Here is a 15,787-nt window from a genome sequence, read left to right as displayed (position 1 = left end):
ACCGAGCATGTATAGCCCTACCAAAGCTCTCTTCTACATTGTCTTGTTTATAAAAAAAACAACTGGCCTTTTGGGAGAAGGCAATCCTCATGAAAACATACATCTGGCAAAGGCTTTGTGTCCTATGAGTCACTGACCCTACTCTAAGAGAGTGACGATATTTTATTATTATAGTAATAATAAATCTCCCTCTCTTTCCTTTTCTTGGGTCCTGGGTTTAATGACCGCATGCCTCAACTTGGTTTTGTCCTGTGATTTTTAGGCAAAACTTCCTTAACCTCGGCATGATCTTCTGCATTTCTCCCATCCGCCACACAAAATTGAATAACCATCTCACCAAGTTCCTCTTTTTCTCAAGAACTAATCTTCCTTTTGGACAGACACCAAGATCTCATCGGGGTAAACGCGGCAAGGAGCAACCGAGACATCTTTCAGTTTCCCAGGAAAGGACACCGGTGAAAGACACGAGAGCGCCTGATCCCTGTGTTGCATCTGACAGGTAACTTTCAAACTTACATGTCACACTCTTTGTACCTCATCACACTACAGCTTGGATCCACTTTAAATCTACTTTAGGGAGGGGGCTTTAAACAATTCAGCCAGACAGGTCCTGAGCCTCAGTAAACTACAAACCCCAGTATTCTGCAAGAGACAGAAACCGGATTTCAAGTGGATTCATGATCTAGCATGATGAGGCAGTTTATCTCCTCTATTTAAATGTTATGCCCATGAGACCCCAATGATCACTTGGCTTCTGCATTTTTCCTGTTTGTTTTCAATTTACAAAAGAAGACAAGTGTGTTTGTTTCCCGAGATTGACGCTCGCTGGCATTGATCCAGGCAGGTTTTGTCTCTCGGCTGTGTTTTGTGGTGCTTACAATGGCACTCTGTGGTTAACATTGCAGCCATGTGTCACTGCTGTGTCTGGGCTTGTGCATGATAGATCCTGGCGTGATTTCGATGCGAGGGTTTGAGATCTCAGAATACGTCTTGTTTTACTGAATATGACTCTTTCCGTGAGCACATCTCTGGCCAAATTCAGTGGTGAGTTACATGAGATGCACATGAAAATACCTCTGTTTCACCCTTAGCTTTTCTGCCTTTTGCTAAAAGGACCTCAGATAGAAGAATTAAGAATAATCTCTGCAAAAGAATCAGGAAAGTTTAAAGAAAAGTTAGAGGATACTGTGGACATTTGTATGCTTCAGCTGTATTGTACTTATATTAATTTTTAGGAAATTGAGAGGGGTATAAATAAAGATTATTCATTGTCATCATCCTAGCATCACATGGCTGTCAGATTCTGGGGACTGCTGTACAAAAAAGCAATGTTCCCTTTGCAAAGACATTGATCCTCGCTGTTTTCTCACTGTTTGCCAAGCTGCAGCACACCCTTTTTCTAAGAAAAGAAAGACAAAGCATCTGGCATACTTTCACTATGATTCCCTGAAAGTTTTGTTTGATGAACATACAAGACCAAGAATAAGTTTTAAAAGTTTTGTGGCACTTAAAGATCAGCATGTTGTATTTTGCTTAAGCTACTGGAAGTGATGGGCCCCCCGATGGAGCAGTGGATTAAATCACTGAGCTGGTGAACTTGCTGACTGAAAGGTTGGCATTTTGAATCTGGGGAATGGAGTGAGCTCCTGCTGTTAGCCCCAGCTTTTCCCAATCAGCAGTTTCCAGCACATGCAAATGTGAGTAGATCAATAGGTACTGCTCCGGAAGGAAGTTAACGTGGCTCCATGCAGTTATGCTGGCCATGTGACCTTGGAGGTGTCTACGGACAACGCTGTCTCTTTGGCTTAGAAATGGAGATGAGCTACAACCCCCAGAGTCAGACATGACTAGACTTAATGTCAGGGGAAAACCTTTACCTTATTGAAGGTGACTTCAGATGTGTCTGATGGAGAGCCTTCTCTAAAAGATAACTTTTGGGCTTTAATGCATTGGTTCAATTCTCTCATAGCCAATGCCAGGAAAGGACATAGTTCCATTGGAATTCCATTAAAAGAAGGAGGCAAGCTCAAAACAAGAGGTCACGCAGAGATGCATTGGGCAGCTTCCTCTGTAGATTGTCACTGAAGTCTCATAGAAGTGTGATATTAAATTAATTTACACCTTCCCCAGACATGTAAAGAAAAACTACTTCTTTTAGTGTTCAGGAATGAAGACATGAATAAAATTAAGGCAGTAGTTCATTTGACAATACACCTGTCTAGAGGTCACTGTTCAAGCTGGATGGTTTGGCATCAAAGTTCTAGAAGCAACAAGGTGCAAATCATAGGAAGGTTTTGGACATATATTAGCCAATTTTTCAACAGCACTCATTAAGCTGTAATGGAAGCAAGCACTAAGTGAAAACAAATTATTTCCTTTTCTTTCTATTTCAAACTGTTATTATTAGAAAGTGCCTATAAGATGATGGCAGGGGCAAAGTGCTCTGCAAATGCTAATGTTCTTTTTCCTTGAGCTTCCTAAGAATTTACTAACAGCTTGTCGAAGATATTTTTCCTTCTATCTGACTTTGACCTTATGGTCACCCTTTATGTGCATGGCACTGCCAACACTGCTGTGGAAATCTTGTAAGCTCTCTGCAAATATAAGATTAGCATTGCAACCCACACAGTCTTCTCTGGCTACACTGGAGAATTAATACAGTTTGATGCAGCATCAGTACTCATTGGCCGTGAAGATTAAATGCCTTGTAAAACTCTAAGTCCTATGATACCATTGCTTTGAGACATGGCAGTTAAAGTGGTGTCACAATCCAATAATTTTACAGCATAGATGTATCCTTCATCATTTCCTTCTCTTGTCTCCTGGGCTGATATTGTGCCAAGTGAAAAGTGGTTCCCAAACTTTCTTTTTGGAAGAAAATTTGTATGCTGATGTACAGATGGTATTATTTACCACCAAAGACACTTTCTAAAATGTGTAATGGCAACTCTAACACTGCTGAAAATGCGAACACAATGTTGGAACATTATTTTATATGTAGTCATCTTATGGAAAGGCTCAGAAATATTGCAACTGATGTTGGGAGAATACTGTTAAAGTTAAACTAAAGGTGAGATAGGATTGTTATTTGTTGGGAATGCTAGACCAGGCATGGGCAAACTTCGGCCCTCCCAGTGTTTTGGACTGCAACTCCCACAATTCCTAACAGCTGGTAGGCTGTTAGGAATTGTGGGAGTTGAAGCCCAAAACACCAGGAGGGCCGAAGTTTGCCCATGCCTGGTCTAGACAATCATCTAGAAAGGAAAATTGGGATAATATTGCAATATTATGCTAATGCTAACTTAAGAACTGTATATGCACAGAAATGGAACCAGTTATACCAAAGCAAGAGGAACTGATGGTGAAGATCTATGAAATAACTAAAATGGACAAATCGACTGCTAATTAAGGATAAACCTTTGACTAACTTTAAGAAAGACCTGTTGATCATGTTTTCATGACAATGATGGGACATTTATCAAATATGGGGTTCATGAGTCAATAGATGATTGTTTTAAATAGATGTGTCTTTCATAGAATCATAGAATCATAGAGTTCGAAGAGACCTCAAGGGCCATCCAGTCCAACCCCCTGCCAAGAAGCAGGAAAATCACATTCAAATCACCCCCGACAGATGGCCATCCAGCTTCTGCTTAAAAGCCTCCAAAGAAGGAGCCTTCCATTAGTGTTAAAAGTATGCAGACTAATAAGGGACAACAACTATCAGAGTGAGAATGAGAAGTTTGTAGTGTTTTGGGTTTTTTTTTTAAAAAAAATAGTTATTAATTATAGTTTAATTGTAGTAGTGTGTCGTGTACTTTTGGTAGTTTTATATATCTAAAATGCTTGTTTGTGTGTTTCATTTTGTCTTCTTTAAAAAAGTATTTAAAAATAAAATAACAGCAAACTCAAAGTTAGCTTTTTGAAAAAAGTTTTGGAATATTTTCAAATTGTGGATGATTGAACTCGTGGGTAAAGAATTGAGGGCCAAATGTAAGTGTGTTTGTTCCAGAGGGAACCCATTCGGAATTGGAGTGAATTCACACATCATTGGAGTGAATTCACACATCATTATTTCTTATGATTCTTAAAAAAATTGCTTGGGAAAGAAAAATGGGATTGTTAGCCATTCTCTCTCCCTTTAGTATGCGTATATTTGTGTGTGTATGTATATATGTATGTATGGTATTTATTCTCTGCCCTTTAGCCACAAGCACATTCCCATTTTAGAAGAATTTGGGTTGTTTTCTCAAATCATTTAGAGCTATGAAGCCCCAGTAGGGCAGTAGATTAAGCCCTTGTGCTGGCAGGACTGCTGACTTGAAGGTTGGGTTGCTGACCTGAAGGTTGCTGGTTCGAATCCAAGCCGGGGAGAGTGCAGATGAGCTCCCTCTATCAGCTCCAGCTCCATGTGGGGACATGAGAGAAGCCTCCCTCAAGGATGGTTAAAACATCAAAACATCTGGCTGTTCCCTGGACAATATCCTTGCAGACGGCTAATTCTCTCACCAGAAGCAACTTGCAGTTTCTCAAGTCACTCCTGACACACACAATTTTTTTTGAGCTATGCAATTCCTGCCACTGTTTTTATACTGAGCTATTTCATTGTTATTTTTACATCAAGCCTGTTACCCAAGATATTGAAGAATTATATGCCTAAAACAGGCTGCCATTATTCCACCTTTAGGACTAGTAGGTAGAAGGGCAACTGGGTATAGAAATGAAACTTTGGGTTCTCTTTCTTCTAATTGACATCTACTTTCTCTCTCTTTCTAAGGTACCATCATGGAGGTTAACACCACTGCCTTGTGGTCCAGCAGTGCACCTTTGTTGCTTTCTTCTAAGTCCAAAACAAACGTGAGCAACATCATGGACATGATCCAAGTCTTTCTCTATGGGTTGGTTTTCCTACTTGGTTCCTTTGGCAATGGAGTTGTGATGTGGATCACCTTCCGCCAGGTCTCGCGCACCGTCAATTGTGTCTGGTACTTCAACCTGGCCTTGGCTGACTTCCTGTTCTCCGTCACCCGCATCATCCCACTGCTCAAGAATGCCTTCTATGAAGAATGGCCCTTTGGAAACTTCTTGTGCCGGGCAACCAGTTTTGTCAAGTACCTCAACATGTTCTGTAGCGTCTTCCTCTTAGCCGCAATCAGTTTGGACCGGGCAGCTTCTGTGGTCTACCCGGTTTGGTCCAAAAACCGCCGCGGGCCACGCTTGGCATGGTTGGCTGCCATCTGTGCCTGGTTCATTGCCGTGACCACCAGCCTCCCATTCTACCTTTATCGTAAGGTTGTGATTGACAAGAGCAACAAGACTAAATGCTCCCTCACGTTGGGAGATGGAGAAGCAGAAAAACTGGTTCCTTATCTGCTGAGGTTTGTGTGTGGGTTCCTGGCTCCTTTTGTCATCATTGTGGTTTGCTATGGGGCCATTGCTGTGCAACTAAGGCAACGGCAAGCCACCTTCCGTTCCAAGAAGCCCTTCAAAGTCATCTTGGCCATTGTGGTTACCTTCTTTCTCTGCTGGGCCCCATACCATCTCTTCCTTCTCCTCAAACTGGGAGGAGTGAAGAGCCAGGCAGTTTCCATTGGGCTTCCTCTCACTTCTTGTCTGGCTTACCTTAACAGCTGTGCGAATCCCATTCTTTATTTCTTCATGGGCCTGGATTTCCACAGGAAGTGTTTTAACCTACCAGGGGCCTTCAGGAGAGCCTTACTCGAAGACAGTACACACTCCATTAGGAAACCCAGCAAATTTACAAAAGAAGCTGCTTCTTCTATCAATGAGCTGGAGGACTCCACAGTGATCCATAATGTGGTCTGAAGAAACCCAAGATCATAGAGGCCTTTTGGATAATAAGATCCATGTGCAGTTGCGACTGAAATGGTGTTTTAACCAACACAGTCTTTCCTGGGCTATGACATTTTGGGCTGTGCTTTAATACCCTTCCCAAATCTGAAGGGACATTGTATTTGACCCAGAGTGGGGACATTTTTAAACCACGGATAATGGTTAAAGCTAAAGCTAATAGCATCCAAACACAGTGCTATCATGCTTTGGTCCCAATGACTGGCGATAAGTTTTCCCTCCTAATCCAACTACTATTGTTATGGCCTTTGAGAGAGAAAACATAGCCAACATTTGCTGGACTTCGTCCCTTCCCAAACTGCCACCTCTTTCCTTGTGTTTTACAAGTGTTTTTAGATTACAAGTCCGAGGGCAGGGAATTGTCAAGCTGATCATTTAGAAACTGCCATGGGAGCTGAAGGGCTGGTTGTAAATATATAAATAACACTATGCAACACAATTTTTGTTCCTGGATTATAAATGTCATTTTCTAATTGGTTCTATCATAAAGACATGAAAAAAGGACATCCTGGCTGCAGCACATTTTGCTATAGTTTTTCAATTAATATCTCATTGAGTTTCAACCAATTCAACATAGCTGTGGCAGCCACAAAGACAATCTTTTTGGAGTATAGCAACTAGAGTACTTTCAAAGTAAATATCACACAAATAACACTTTCAAACCAGGAACAGAGTTTTTGTTTTTTGTTTTTTCCAAATTTTGTTACATAGTGTAATCTTAGGATGGGGAGTAGGAACGTTGGGCAGTTTATACTTCTAACAGTGAATGAAAAGATGAGAAAACTAGACTACAGCATGGGGAATGGATTGAGGACAAAGAGGAAGGCGTTTCCCAAGTTCATCTTCCCAAAACTGGAAAGCCAAGACTGTTGAAATCCACATGTGAATGTTCATGGATTGCTCCATTCTCCTATTCCCTTGATCCATGAGACATTCCAGGACTGGGATTTATCTGGGTTTGGTTGCCTTTGGCTAATTGGACTACTGACAGAAAGTCGCTAATATATGCTTGTAATATATGCTTAATTTACAAATATATAGGCAGAACATAATTGGAAGGTAAACATCATTTTCGCTTCCTCTCTCACAGAGAGAACAAACACATACAACCTTCCAGTCACCCTCCCTAGGTTTCACTGTTCATTTCCTTAAAATTATTTTAGATTATCTCCTAAAGTAGTCCAGTTCAGTATTTACAGACTCTGGATTTACTGGTATGTGGTGATGTCTATTATTTCATTGTGGTAACATAAAATTAGCACATCTCAAAATGCTCCAAGGAGATTGTTTGGAATAGAAATATATGTTTTTTTCCTGCATAAAAATATTTTGGTGCTGAAAACAGTTTTCTGTGTAGAAAACATGAGTTAATTTTTTTGGCATACATGAAATTTTGCACAGAAAGAACATACGCGTTCTTCTGTGCAAACGACTCTCCTAGAGCAGTGGTTCACAACTTGCAATTCCCCAGATGTTTTGGCCGTCAACTTCCAGAAATCCTAACAGCTGGTAACTATCTGGGATTTCTGGGAGTTTATGGCCAAAACATCAGGGGACCCACAGGTTGAGAACCACGGTCATAGAATCACCAATGAATACCAGGTGCTGAAGGCTACATTTATTATTTGTATTTCACTGTTTCTCTCTTAAAGAGACTCAAGATGTCAAAAAGACATTTCAGAGGAAGGAACTGGCAAAGCCATCTGTGTGTATACTTTGCCTATAAAAATGTTATGAAATTCATTAAGATGACCATAAATTTCTAAGTGTCTTGAAGACACATACAGAGTCACACATCCTCCAAGTATTCGGATTTGGCTCCAAGGTTCAGCACTTTGGATAGCTTTTTTTTTAAAAAAAAAAAAAGATCAGACAAAAATCCAGAATTTGAGACTGCAATGACTTGGAAAGCCACAAGCTGCCACTGCAGTGTTAGAATACGACTAGGGCTGTGGACATAGGTCAAGAGGTAAAGGTTTTCCCCTGACATTAAGTCTAGTCGTGTCTGACTCTGGGGGTTGGTGCTCATCTACATTTCTGAGCTGAAGAGCCGGCATTGTCCAAGGTCATGTGGCCTACAGGCATGTCTGCATGGACTGCTGGTGCCTTCCTGCCAGAGCGGTACCTATTGATCTACTCACATTTGCATGTTTTTGAACTGCTAGGTTGGCAGAAGCTGGGGCTAACAGCGGGTGCTCACTTCATTCCCCGGATTCAAACCTGTGGCCTTTCAGTCCACAAATTCAGCAGCTCAGTGCTTTAACACACTGTACCACCAGGGGATATGAGTTCAAGTTCTGATCCATCTATGAAGCTCATTGGGAGACTTTGGGCTCAATACTGCTTCTTAGTGTAACCTGCCTCATGGGTGGTGGGGGGGGGTGAGGATAAAATGGATACCATGCACATGAAGTATCCTCAACATTGTTTCTCAAACTTACCTATCTCACAAGGTTGTGGGGAGGACAGAATGAATACCATGCACATGAGGTAGTACCCATATAATCTGGTTCTTACACAAAGGATATATACATACATACCACATATGTATCACAATTTTTATTGTTTGCGGAAAAACTCTCTTCCCCTTTTCCTGGTGCGAGGACAATGGCCAATTGTCTCAGGCCCTGAGCAAGCGCCGCCTACAACAAAACAGCTCACAAACCGAGCCATTTGGATTTATGACGAAGAGTGTCTGTCTCCTGTTTAGGCTGCAAAGCTGGATGAATAACTTGTTTTGAGTTATTGGAAACATTGAGAAAGGCCGTGATTTAATCCTTGGCAGAGGTGTGTCCCTTTTGTGTCTCGTTTAACCATCGTGGGATTAAGAGGACTATTTTACGACTGTAATGTAGTTAATGAATTTTATTTTGCAACCACTTTAGAACCATTTTTGAAAGAAACAATAATTACAAACCTTCCTTGCAATAGTTCTTTACAATGGCTTTACCATCACAACAGGTAGAACTAGGAGGGAAGTCGCAACAAGCTGTGAAGCAATCTGTGGTGTCTCTATTCAGATCCTAAATCTATTCAGAGCAGGTGTGCCATTGCCTTCCTTTTAATCTGAGTGCAATTTCCCTGAGGTCACCAGTGGGTTTCCATGGTTAAGCAGAGATCCAAGCCATTGTCACTTGGAGACCTTGCATTCAAACCACTACACCACATGAGTTGGTTTCAATTTTACAAATGGTGCAAAGCCCCGCATTCAGTTTTCAAACTTATTATGTATCGCCTACCTTAGTTCAGCATCTTGAATGAGTCCTTCAAATTTCAGGCTATGCTCCACAGCAGATTTACTACTTCCCTGACATGAGTCATTGGTCACTGTGGCTCTATAAGTTGCTAATGAGACTGTCCCTTGACTCTGGGTTTTGTGTAGAAGTGTAGCCATGGGAACAACTAGAAATTAAATTTCATGGGCTCCACATTTTTCCAGCCAGGGACTGGCACTATTCCAAACAGATGCAGACAAACAAGATTCCGTGATGAAAAGTTTTGCAGAGAGCAGAGGAAGGTGGAGATGCAGTATAATAAATGACAATCATCCAGGGGTCATAGGGAGGTATGGCTCAGAATGAAATATTGACAGGGATGGGCTAGACATCAGCACGTTCGGACTGAGAAGTCTTACCGTATAGACCCCTGAATAAGCTGACCTCACGTATAAGTTGAGGGATGGTTTGGGGGCCAGAGCGAAGAGGGGGAGCCAGGAAGACAGTTCCATCTTGTCTCCTGTGTCATCAGCTGGAGGCCAATCCCCCCAGTAACATGCTTTGCTAAAAAAAATTATATATTAGGGGCCTCCAGTGGCAAAGTGTGATAAAGCACTGAGCTGCTGAACTTGCAGACCAAAAGGTCGCAGGTTCAAATCCGGGGAGCGGAATGAGCACCCGCTGTTAGCTCTAGCCAACCTAGCAATTCGAAAACATGCAAATGTGAGTAGATCAATAGGTACCACTCTGGAGGGAAGGTAACGGCGCTCCATGTAGTCATGCCAGCCTTGGAGGTGTCTATGGACAACACCGGCTCTTCGGCTTAGAAATGGAGATGAGCACCAACCGACTGGACTTAACGTCAGGGGAAACCTTTACCTTTATATATATATTGTATACAATATAATATATAATAATACATAATAATATAATTTATTGTATATACATATAATATTGATAATATTATACTAATAATAATACAATATAATAATATTTATATATTACATGTAATATTACTAATAATATTACAGTATAGTGGTATAGTACAATATAGTAATATATAATGCTAATATTGTGCTATGCTAATAATATAATATATTATATTATATCTGAAAGACTGCAAATGCTCCCTCTATCCCCCTCCAGAGGATCGATATTTACTATTAGCTGACCCTGCTAATAGTCTGCTTTTAATTTGTTTTTATTATAGCATGTTTTTAACTTGCTCTTTTATCTGACTTTTATGGGAACTGCGATTCCCCTTTCGGGCACCTGTGCCCATTTCTATATATTCTGGTCATAGACCGTAATAAATTACTACAATCTACAATAATATATTATATGTACATATAATTTGTAAGCTGCTCTGAGTCACCTTCAGAAGGGCAGGATATAAATGTAGTAAATAAATACATAATAAATAATTGTGGATTTTGTTGTGACCCATGGAAAAGTTGTGGGTTATTCTATGGAGATGGGAAAACACTAGGGCCAAGTCATCCTTGGCTGCGGTCACCATTTCTCCATCCAGACATCCAGAAAGGCCAGTGATGCCTTTTCAAAAGTAGAGTGGGTCAGGGCTTATTTTAGGTTCTTCCAGAATGGACTGAGAATCATAGAATCATAGAATAGTAGAGTTGGAAGACACTTCATGGGCCATCCAGTCCAACCCCCCCGCTAAGAAGCAGGAAATCACATTCAAACCACCCCCGACAGATGGCCATCCAGCCTCTGTTTAAAAGCCTCCAAAGAAGGAGCCTCCACCACAGTCCGGGGGAGAGAGTTCCACTGTCGAACAGCCCTCACAGTGAGGAAGTTCTTCCTGATGTTCAGGTGGAATCTCCTTTCCTGTAGTTTGAAGCCATTGTTCCGCGTCCTAGTCTGCAGGGCAGCACAAAACAAGCTTGCTCCCTCCTCCCTATGACTTCCCCTCACATATTTATACATGGCAATCCTGTCTCCTCTCAGCCTTCTCTTCTGCAGGCTAAACATGCCCAGCTCTCTAAGCCGCTCCACATAGGGCTTGTTCTCCAGACCTTTGACCATTTTAGTTGCCCTCCTCTGGACGCTTTCCAGCTTGTCAACATCTCCCTTCAACTGTGGTGTCCAGAATTGGACGCAGTATTCCAGGTGTGGTCTGACCAAGGCAGAATAGAGGGGGAGCATGACTTCCCTGGATCTAGACACTATACCCCTATTGATGCAGGCCAGAATCCCATTGGCTTTTTTAGCTGCCGCATCACATTGTTGGCTCATGTTTAACTTGTTGTCCACGAGGACTCCAAGGTCTTTTTTGCACACACTGCTGTCAAGCCAGGCGTCCCCCATTCTGTATCTTTGATTTCCATTTTTTCTGCCGAAGTGAAGTATCTTGCATTTGTCCCTGTTGAACTTCATTTTGTTAGTTTCGGCCCATCTCTCTAGTCTGTCAAGATCGTTTTGAATTCTGCTCCTGTCTTCTGGAGTGTTAGCTATCCCTCCCAGTTTGGTGTCATCTGCAAACTTGATGATCGTGCCTTCTAACCCTTCGTCTAAGTCGTTAATAAAGATGTTGGACAGAACCGGGCCCAGGACGGAGCCCTGCGGCACTCCACTTGTCACTTCTTTCCATGATGAAGACGACGCATTGGTGAGCACCCTTTGGGTTCGTTCGCTTAGCCAATTACAGATCCACCTAACCGTAGTTTTGTCTAGCCCACATTTTAATAGTTTGTTTGCCAGAAGAGCTCTTGCCTTTTGCCACACTACTCAGAAAAGGAGATGTAGGAGTTAAGACACAACACACATTGACCTGTGGATAAATTGATGCAGTTTTTGGGGTGGATTTTTTGACTAAAATTTCTAGATGTAAACATGTGAATAAAGGGTAAGTGTAGACAGATTTGAAACATGAATTTGGAAATAGGAATGAATGGCATGACACTCATGTGTGTTTTCCTAGAGAGCTTTATACAATAAATAGCCTACCATTTTATACCTGAGTGCTTATTTTAAAACAGTATTCCCAGGTAGTCACAAAAGAGAGAGACCCAAAACACACAATAAATACAAGAAGAAATACACAGTATGGTCACTGAACTTGGTGAAAGGTGTTGGAGTCCCAGTAGGAAGTTTCTCCCACATCTTCCAACAACAACAAAACTGTATTACGGTCCATGACCAGCACAAAGAACACATCATCCAATAGTCTTCCATTGGCCAGACAAGCACTGTGCCAAAACATAATGGGAAAAGTTGCAAGTGGTGGCAAAAATATAAACAATGTTGTGTTGACTTCCAATGGTTCCTAACAGGAAGACAAAGCTTCATTTATCTACGTCAAGTTGCACTTTGTTCTTCCGTGCTTTCAAGTCAACTCCCATTTATGCTGACCCCCTCCTAAATTTTCATGGTAAGATTTATTTGTCAAAGCAAATCTGCCATTGCTTTATTCTGAGGCCGAGATGATATAATTTGCCCGACGTTATGGGTTTCCATGGCTATGGTTCAAACAACAGTCTTTCAGAGTTGTGATCCAAAACCCAAAACCTGGACTTATAGGAGTTAAAATTCACAGAACCTTCTCCCTTTTCTTAGGATATGTTGCTTTTTCTCAAAGATGCTGTCCAAGAAACACAACTTCTGATTCAGATTCCTTGGAACTGAAATCATACTTTACAAAAGTGGCTGGAAAAGACACCATCAATGTTCCATCTGGTCTTCTCGGATGTGAAGAATCTGGCAATTGTTATGAACAGTCACTGCCAGCAATTCTATATATGGACAGGCCCCACTTCTTACCTAGAATCTCACCCTGTCAAATATTGGTGGACCAAACAGCATTCTGACCAAACAGAAACATAGTCAAGCCTCTCCCGTTGTCTATCATGATGCCAAGCTATAGTTTAGCAAAGGACGCTCCATGGGGAGAAGCACCAGGTCCATAGCTGAGCATGAATTGTAGTCTACGGCATGGGATGCTCATCAGTAGCGAACATTCTCTTCTGCTGCTGTAACAATAGCGTCCATCCAAATGCGCATCGCCTCCGAGGTGGGTGCTACCATGCAGAAGAGTCGGTCATAGGTCTTGACGCAGAAGGTCATTTTGGGGCTGGGGCTCTGCCAAAGAGGAGCAAAGAAGTCATTAGAGTGGAGAAAGGCTGTAGTAACACATTAGTTAATAACACTATGTGACACAATTTTTGTTCCTGGGTTATAAATGCCATTTCCTAATAGATTCTATTATTTAAAAAAAAGGTGTTATTTAGAAAAGGTGTATTAAACTGCAAAACTTTGTTTTTACGGAACATTCTGCAGCACATTTTGCTATAACTTTTCAATGAATATCTCATCAAGTCTCAACCAATTAAACCTAGTTTGGGGCAGCCACAAAGACAAAGTTTCTAGGATATAACAACTACTTTCAAAGTAAGTTACAAAGAATTAAACAGAAATAACACTTTCAAACCAGGAACAGAAATAATTACATAGTGTAATTACAGAAAGTACAAAGTTACTTCTTTTAAAAAAAGTAAATCTGTTCTTCCAATAATAATCATCATTGTAGTCATCATCTTTATTTATATCCCATGCCCTCTCCCCAAAGGGATTTGGGGTGGATCACAATACAAAAACAATATACATAATATCAAACAAAAGACTGTGAATCAAAAACAAAACACAATAAATGAAGGACAAAACAATAAATGTAGTTAGCAAAGGTAAAGATTTTCCCCTGACATTAAGTCTAGTCGTTGTCTGACTCTGGGGGTTGGTGCTCATCTCCATTTCTAAGCTGAAGAGTGTTGACACCTCCAAAGTCATGTGACTGGCATGACTGCATGGAGTGCTGTTACCTTCCCACCGGAGCAGTACCTATTGATCTACTCACATTTGTATGTTTTTGGATTGCTAGGTTGGCAGAAGCTGGGGCTAACAGCGGGAGTTCACCCAGCTCCCCGGATTCAAACTGCTGACTTTTCAGTTAGCAAGTTCATCAGCTCAGTGGTTTAATCCACTACACTACCATGAGCCAATAAACATACTGTATTTAAACTTAGTTAAAACAGCTTGTGGTCATTAGACCCATCACTATAAATATCAAACAGTTTCAGAAACAGAAAAAAACTCTGGACAGTATACAAAGTTCTTTTCCTTGTTGTTCTTGTTTGCCTTCAAGTTGTCTCTGACTTAGGGAGACCATCTCAAAGGGTTTTCTTGGAAAAATGTATTTGGGGGATGTTTGCCATTTCTTTCCTCTTGGGCTGAGACAGTGAGGTTTGCCTGACGAGACCCAATGGATTTCCATGGCTGAGCAGGAATTTGAACCCCACTCTATCAAAGCACAAAACCACACTGTTTTTCTTGTTCTTCCAACCCTTTTTCATTTTATCCTCATTATTTTTCTTTGGAGTATGTTACACTCTGAGGCAGTGGAATAACTTTGAACAGTAACTGCGATTCAGTCATAGAACGTGTGAAGTCACAGATTCAGTTCCTGGCAACACCAATTGAAAAATAGAAACAAAGGAATGTGTAGCTAAGACCACAGTCCATTTGGGATATGCAGTTCCCTAACAGAACCCAGAGCCCAGTGTCAATCTGTGGGGATTATGGGGTTTCATTGATAATAGAGACAAAAGGGATTGGTGTGCGTACCTTGAATGCACTGCGGAGATGGTCATAGTAAACCTCTTCAATGGCCTGGAAGTAAATCACGCCTTTAAGCTTGGTTTCTTCTTTATCTGAGATGAGAAAGGAACAGAAGAACTTTGAATAGGTTGAGCAGAAACTGTCCCAAAGGCATACACAAATGAGAGATGTACAAACATAACAATAACAACAATAATATATTTATTATCCACCTCTCCTTACAGCTCGAGGCAGGGCACGGCACAGTTAACATGCATCCATAAAAGCAATATGAAAACATTTATATTAAAATACATGAAGCAAAAGTTAAAACACAATAAACCTAGAATGTGATTTTTGAAATTCATAGTTAAAACGGAAACTTCTTGGGAATATTTCTTTGGAAATCCTGTTTTAACACCAGCACACATCCAACAAAAACACAAATACATACACGCACATACTCAAAGAGAAGTTGTGTTCTTGTTGTGTGTCTTCATTTTTTTCCAATTTATAGCAACACTAAGATAAACCTATCACAGGGTTTATTTGGTAAGACATTTTCAGAGGGTCTTTGCATCAGAAAACAAGAGCAAACTTTACAGCACAATTGTGTGTGTTTTTTCCTCTTTCTTATTCTCCCATTTTTCTTACCTACGTAGTATGCCAAGACACGTTTCTGGCGATCAAAGGTGAACCAGCGTTTCTTCCAAGTCTTGATCCTACCTCCCATCTTGACCAGATACCCTTTGCAAGACTTGCTGGTCACCCGCACATGTGAACAGGTGTCCAGACTGTGTCCTGATGCCTCCAGGTGTTTCCGCAGGTCAAATGCAATTTGTTTGGGTTCTCGGATCTCCACTGGACGGGGAATCTGTAAGGTAAGCCATTGGGTAAGGTCAAATTTGGAAATGGGTTTGTGAATAGAGGGAAAAATTGCTCTTCTGGGAGCTACCACTTTTAATATATATTTTTTTTCAGCCACTAGATGCCATTGGGCATCCTGGAATCATGCAACAGTTGATGTGGACAGCTGAAGACAAGCATGGCCTATGTACTCTTACAGTCCTAGTACAGACTACAAAAAAGTT

At 41.1% G+C, this 15,787-nt stretch overlaps 2 protein-coding genes across 5 annotated transcripts in view; one reads left to right on the top strand and one right to left on the bottom strand.

Moving 5' to 3' along the window:
* The first annotated feature begins 295 nt into the window (after nucleotides 1–295).
* LOC103279308 (chemerin-like receptor 1) lies at nucleotides 296–10,388 on the top strand. Its single transcript, XM_008113792.2, has 2 exons — nucleotides 296–499; nucleotides 4,778–10,388. Exon 2 carries the CDS (start codon nucleotides 4,786–4,788, stop codon nucleotides 5,824–5,826), a length of 1,041 nt encoding a protein of 346 aa, XP_008111999.1. The 5' UTR covers nucleotides 296–499; nucleotides 4,778–4,785; the 3' UTR covers nucleotides 5,827–10,388.
* Nucleotides 10,389–12,014: 1,626 nt separating this feature from the next.
* The window catches only part of phldb3 (pleckstrin homology like domain family B member 3), a 45,847-nt gene continuing 42,074 nt past the window's right edge, over nucleotides 12,015–15,787 (bottom strand). For all 4 annotated transcript variants that reach the window (XM_008113795.3, XM_008113794.3, XM_003222830.4 and 1 more), the window contains 3 exons: nucleotides 15,351–15,570; nucleotides 14,724–14,809; nucleotides 12,015–13,184 (listed from right to left, as the gene is read on the bottom strand). In XM_008113795.3, coding sequence (XP_008112002.2) covers nucleotides 13,050–13,184; nucleotides 14,724–14,809; nucleotides 15,351–15,570 — 441 coding nt within the window. In that variant the 3' untranslated portion in view covers nucleotides 12,015–13,049. The remainder of the gene's footprint in view (nucleotides 13,185–14,723; nucleotides 14,810–15,350; nucleotides 15,571–15,787) is intronic.

The sequence above is a fragment of the Anolis carolinensis genome, unplaced genomic scaffold (assembly GCF_035594765.1).
Source record: "Anolis carolinensis isolate JA03-04 unplaced genomic scaffold, rAnoCar3.1.pri scaffold_10, whole genome shotgun sequence".
Taxonomy (NCBI): domain Eukaryota; kingdom Metazoa; phylum Chordata; class Lepidosauria; order Squamata; family Dactyloidae; genus Anolis; species Anolis carolinensis.
Note: the sequence above shows the minus strand (reverse complement) of the source record. Positions and strands in the feature narration are given on the sequence as shown.

Excerpts from the sequence above, each read along its gene's own strand:
- LOC103279308 (XM_008113792.2), top strand. The coding sequence starts at position 4,786 with ATGGAGGTTAACACCACTGCCTTGTGGTCCAGCAGTGCACCTTTGTTG.